The 4,373-nt window shown below is 44.5% G+C and overlaps 1 protein-coding gene across 1 annotated transcript; it reads right to left on the bottom strand.

The window, feature by feature from the left end:
- Nucleotides 1-506: 506 nt before the first annotated feature.
- Nucleotides 507-2,069, bottom strand: LOC124030134. Its single transcript, XM_046341608.1, has 3 exons — nt 1,643-2,069; nt 964-1,560; nt 507-842 (listed from the first exon to the last, which is right to left on the bottom strand). The coding sequence occupies exons 1-3, from the start codon at nt 2,067-2,069 to the stop codon at nt 673-675; spliced, it is 1,194 nt and encodes a 397-aa protein (XP_046197564.1). The 3' UTR covers nt 507-672.
- Between the last annotated feature and the right edge of the window lie 2,304 nt (nt 2,070-4,373).

Below are 4,373 nucleotides of genomic sequence, written 5' to 3'. Positions count from 1 at the left end.
GTGATTCACACCCACAGAGAGAAAGACAACCTACACAACCTATTGGCTGAGATGAACCACACAGAGTTAGAGGCAGAGGGCTTTCAGGGCGAGCCAGTCTGCCAGCCCGCTCTGATCCTCAAGTCGGTTGTATTTAAATTCATGTTCATTAAATATTTTTATTCAAGATTTGAAAATTCCCATTTACTTAATGATATATTTTCACTGTCTGCAACCCTCAAGAACCAGGGTGAGTCTGGGTCACCCTTTTCCTGGGCAAACACAACTTGCATATTGTCATAGATTAGGTCAAAATGTTCATCTTTTAACCTTGCTTGAATAAAACAATGCATTTTTTATAGTGCGCAAGAGTTGCGCTTTTTCGTTTTCTATGATGATTAAAGGTTTTGGTTGCGCCTCAACTCCACGTTGGTTGAGCTCCCTCCATTTTCTGTTGTAGTCAAATAGTACTTTCTTTCTTTTTTTATATGTAGTAGGTAAATAATTAAATGCATAAATGGAGATGTTTCCCACTTATTTACACAACCTACTCCACACTTGCAAAGTGAAAGTTTATAGAAATGTTCTGAAATTAAGTAGTAAACAGGAAAAGCAGAATTGAATCCAATTATTATGATGCAAATAATTTAATGGTCTATGGTTCAATCCCATTTCTGAAGGTCTGATGAATAACTAATATTGTTCCTCCTCTTCCTTGTGGCAGGCGCAGCAGCACACTGCCCTCCAAAGCCTGAAAAAGAATCGCCGGACTTTCCCTTTGCATGCAGCTCTGCATGGAACATCCAGTGTCACATCCTTGGTGACGTGTGGGGTGACATCTGGGATGACCACAGCAACATCCTCTGGAAAGGGAGAAAAGAGGGACAGAATGTAAACAAATGCAAACTGTAGGTTCTAAACACTGGCCTGTTGAAAGGTTCTACTAAGATGTCATGACAAACGTCACCTGTCAGTGTTACTCACCTGCTTGGATGTCAGTTGGCTGAGTGGCAAAGGCGGCCATCTTGAGAGTCCTTTCTTCAGGTGTGACATCCACAACCTCCAAGAGGGAAGAGATGGGCTCTGCCTCTCTATTAGGGGTGATGTCCACAACATTCAGGTGGAAAGAAACCAGATCTGCCTCTTTGTTACGGGTGATGTTCACAGCAAAGTGGGAAGAAGCTGGATCTTGCTGTGTCTCAGGGGTGATGTCCTGAAACTCCAGGTGTGAATTAGCCGGGTCTACCTCTGTCTTTGGGGTGATTTCCACAACCTCCAAGTGGGAACAAGCTCTGTCTGCCTCTGTTTTAGGGCCGATGTCCGCAACTTCCAGATGGGAACAGGCCGGGTCTGCCTCTGCCTTATGTGTTATGTCCACAACCTCCAGGTGGGAAGATGCCGTGTCTGCCTGTGTGTTAGCGGTGATGTCCACAACCTCCAGGTGGGAAGACGCCTGGTCTGCCTCTGTGTTAGCGTTGATGTCCACAACCTCCAGGTGGGAAGATGCCGTGTCTGCCTGTGTGTTATGGGTGATGTCCACAACCTCAAGGTGGGAAGAAGCCGGGAGTGACAACAACAATCCTGATGAGCTCTACTACTACAAGTCACCGAGATGTCATCACAACAGGCATCTGTCAGAGTGCTCTCTATCATTGCTACTCACCTGCTCGGATGTCTGGAGGTGCGGTGGAGACGGCCGCAGCGACGACAGGGAGGACTTGTAAGGTGGCTGCAGGGGGCTGGAAGCAGCTCTGTACCTCGTCAGCCACAAAGGCACAGACAGATCTCACATAAAATGGGCTCTGGAGGTCATCCGTGGAGAAGGACTGACTGATTCTCCCGAGGATTGACCACACAGATTCAAAAGCCGCAGCGCGGGAGAAAGGTATTTGAGGGGAAGGGGCCTTTAACATGCTGGAGAGCTTCTCAACTACGGCCGCCACCATGCCCACGGCCATCCCGCTTATTAGGATTGGGTGCCCTGAATGGCCTTCCTTTGGCTGAATCCACAGGGCCAGGAGGAGCCTGGGCACCACCTCCACAACCACCTGGGATGGGCTGAGCAGGTTGCTACGGGGCTCATTGGACATCTAGCCCATATAGCTCCTTACAGCTCTTTCCACGATGCTGTGGACCTTAGAGTCGCTGAAATCAATAAAAAGGAGAATACAAAGCTAAACGATGTGCAATGTGCTCACAGAGGACATTGTCTTAGTCAGTTTCTGCATAGTTACAGATGTGTAGATAAATGGATCAAGTCATATGCAGGGCAGTACATGGAACTCACATGTCAGCTGGCGTGGTGGCGTGCAAGGAGCGGCGGAGCTTGCAGACAGCCTCGTGCTCTATGTCTATCATTTTTAGGCAAGTGTTGACTTCCCAGGTCTGCCGAAGGAAACAGGAAGTCCGATTAGTGAAATTTCACATATCAATTCTGCTCTACTAACTAGTTGTTGAAAGGCTAGTAAAGAGCTCACTGACTTGTAGTATGTGTCTAACTCTCATTGTCTTACCAGCCGAGCGAGGTCATTCCCCTCCTCCAGGGTTTCCTTCCACACCCTTCAAATAAAACACAGAGCAATTCAACTTTCCTGGCTTCCAATTTTTCTGTTGTTTATTTTACCCACACCTCTTGGAGTGCTGCTGGTGACAGGGAATGGCAGTGAAGGTGAGTGATGACGTGGTACTCACCTCTCCCTAAGGGATGTTTTGCCCTGAGACACCAGCCAGTCGCTCATGTGCTCCGTGGTGACATGGTGCGGGACCTGGCCTTGACTCTGGAGCAGCAGATAGTGGACCATGAGCTTCTTCTGCAAGATGAGGTGAGGTGTGAGACAGTGCCACGAAATACCATATCATGTGCATTCTGAAGGGCCTCTCACAACATTTCACGACTGTTCATGCATCACAATTTGCGAGTGTTATTAAGAACTCTTATGACCCTCTTCTCTAAACTGTCTTGAAATACAACTCTCTTTCTGTTGTTTATGTTTTTTTTGGGATGAATCTTACCTGTTTATTGTAATATGTTTCCTCCCAGCAGGCCTGCAGAGTCTGGAAATAAAGGCTGCTTCTGCAGAATTCCTTTGAAGAGAATGACAATAATGATGCTTTGTTATGCACATTGTGCACAGGCTTTTACAGTATGCTAAAATGAATATCCCCAAAGATTACCTTTGTGGGACCATAAGTGAACTCCGGAATGCACCAAACCCTATCCATGGTAAGATGGGGTAGAAACGCAGCGCTATAGATATACGAGATGCTCTAGAGATAACAGGAATAAGTTAAAGTCGCGAATGATCAATTACTGTGGAGTCGTCCAATATGCTGCACTTAGAATTGAGTTGTAGGCAATGTTTGGTACAAAATAGAATGTTTACATTCTATTGCTATGGAGAAATGGAATGTGTAGAACCTTTATAAATGGGTATGCTTCTATGTCTTTATGTCTTGAAAGATTAAGCTCTTTATTTTGTCATAATGGGTATATATGAGGATTGGAACCTGTTTCGATTCATTACGCGGGTATCCAGCTACATGTTGCTTAGACCTACTAATCCAACCTTGGTTTACAAGTGAAATTAATTGTTTACCAATGCCTATACAAATCTATTAACCATATCTATTTAAAGCAATGATTGTCAATTGAAAATGTGGTTGTTGTGTTATCTTGTTGTGCGCCTAGTGTCAGAGTCCTCTTAAGCACGTTATTCCAATATTTCTGAGCTATGAATTGACATAAGGTACAATTTTGCAAAGCTAATCGGGTAAAAATAAGAGTATGAATGCCAATAAACTTTTTTCTTGAATTATATGCATAATAGTGTAGTTAACAAAATCGCTCAGCGTGGGAACTTTTGCTGGGTGGGAAGCATCCGTTATAAGTCTCCATGGCGCGTATAGACCATCACTTCGTTGTCTTGTTGGTAATATAAAAATGCATGACAGTGCGCATTGTAAAAGTCTAACAGTTGTTTTTCTTATTGTTTCTCACAAACAGATATTTGAGAAAGGAATTTTGTGCAGTTGTACCTATGATGCACAGACACACTAAAGCTGTACAGTGTAGTTTGAAAAGTCAGTTTATATTATTTGCAGATCGAAATATGTAACATTTGAAATGAATGTGGCTGAACAGATTAGCATAAGGTTCCTGTGGGATTCTTCTCCTTCAGTCTTTTTGCCTCCTAAGCCTCGTTTCCCATTACGTGGGATTTTCCCAGTGCCAACTTCACATGAGATGGCCGCTGTCTACTGCCATGTGGTGCTGAATGACAGATCTCGCGTTTCCGATTTCGCTGCTGTCCATTGTGCTGAAATATCCAATCTCGGCTATTTGCAAATGTATGACCAGCCAAACTTAACCCCACACATACACACACGTTAATGGT

Source organism: Oncorhynchus gorbuscha, unplaced genomic scaffold (genome assembly GCF_021184085.1).
Source record: "Oncorhynchus gorbuscha isolate QuinsamMale2020 ecotype Even-year unplaced genomic scaffold, OgorEven_v1.0 Un_scaffold_9406, whole genome shotgun sequence".
Taxonomy (NCBI): domain Eukaryota; kingdom Metazoa; phylum Chordata; class Actinopteri; order Salmoniformes; family Salmonidae; genus Oncorhynchus; species Oncorhynchus gorbuscha.
This window is presented reverse-complemented; position numbering and strand designations above follow the sequence as displayed.

Coding starts and splice junctions, on each gene's coding strand:
- LOC124030134 (XM_046341608.1), bottom strand. CDS start 2,069: ATGTCCAATGAGCCCCGTAGCAACCTGCTCAGCCCATCCCAGGTGGTT. Junction 1,561..1,642: donor ACCTCCAGACATCCGAGCAG/GTGAGTAGCAAT, acceptor AGAGCTCATCAG/GATTGTTGTTGTCACTCCCG. Junction 843..963: donor GCCAACTGACATCCAAGCAG/GTGAGTAACACT, acceptor CTCCCTTTCCAG/AGGATGTTGCTGTGGTCATC.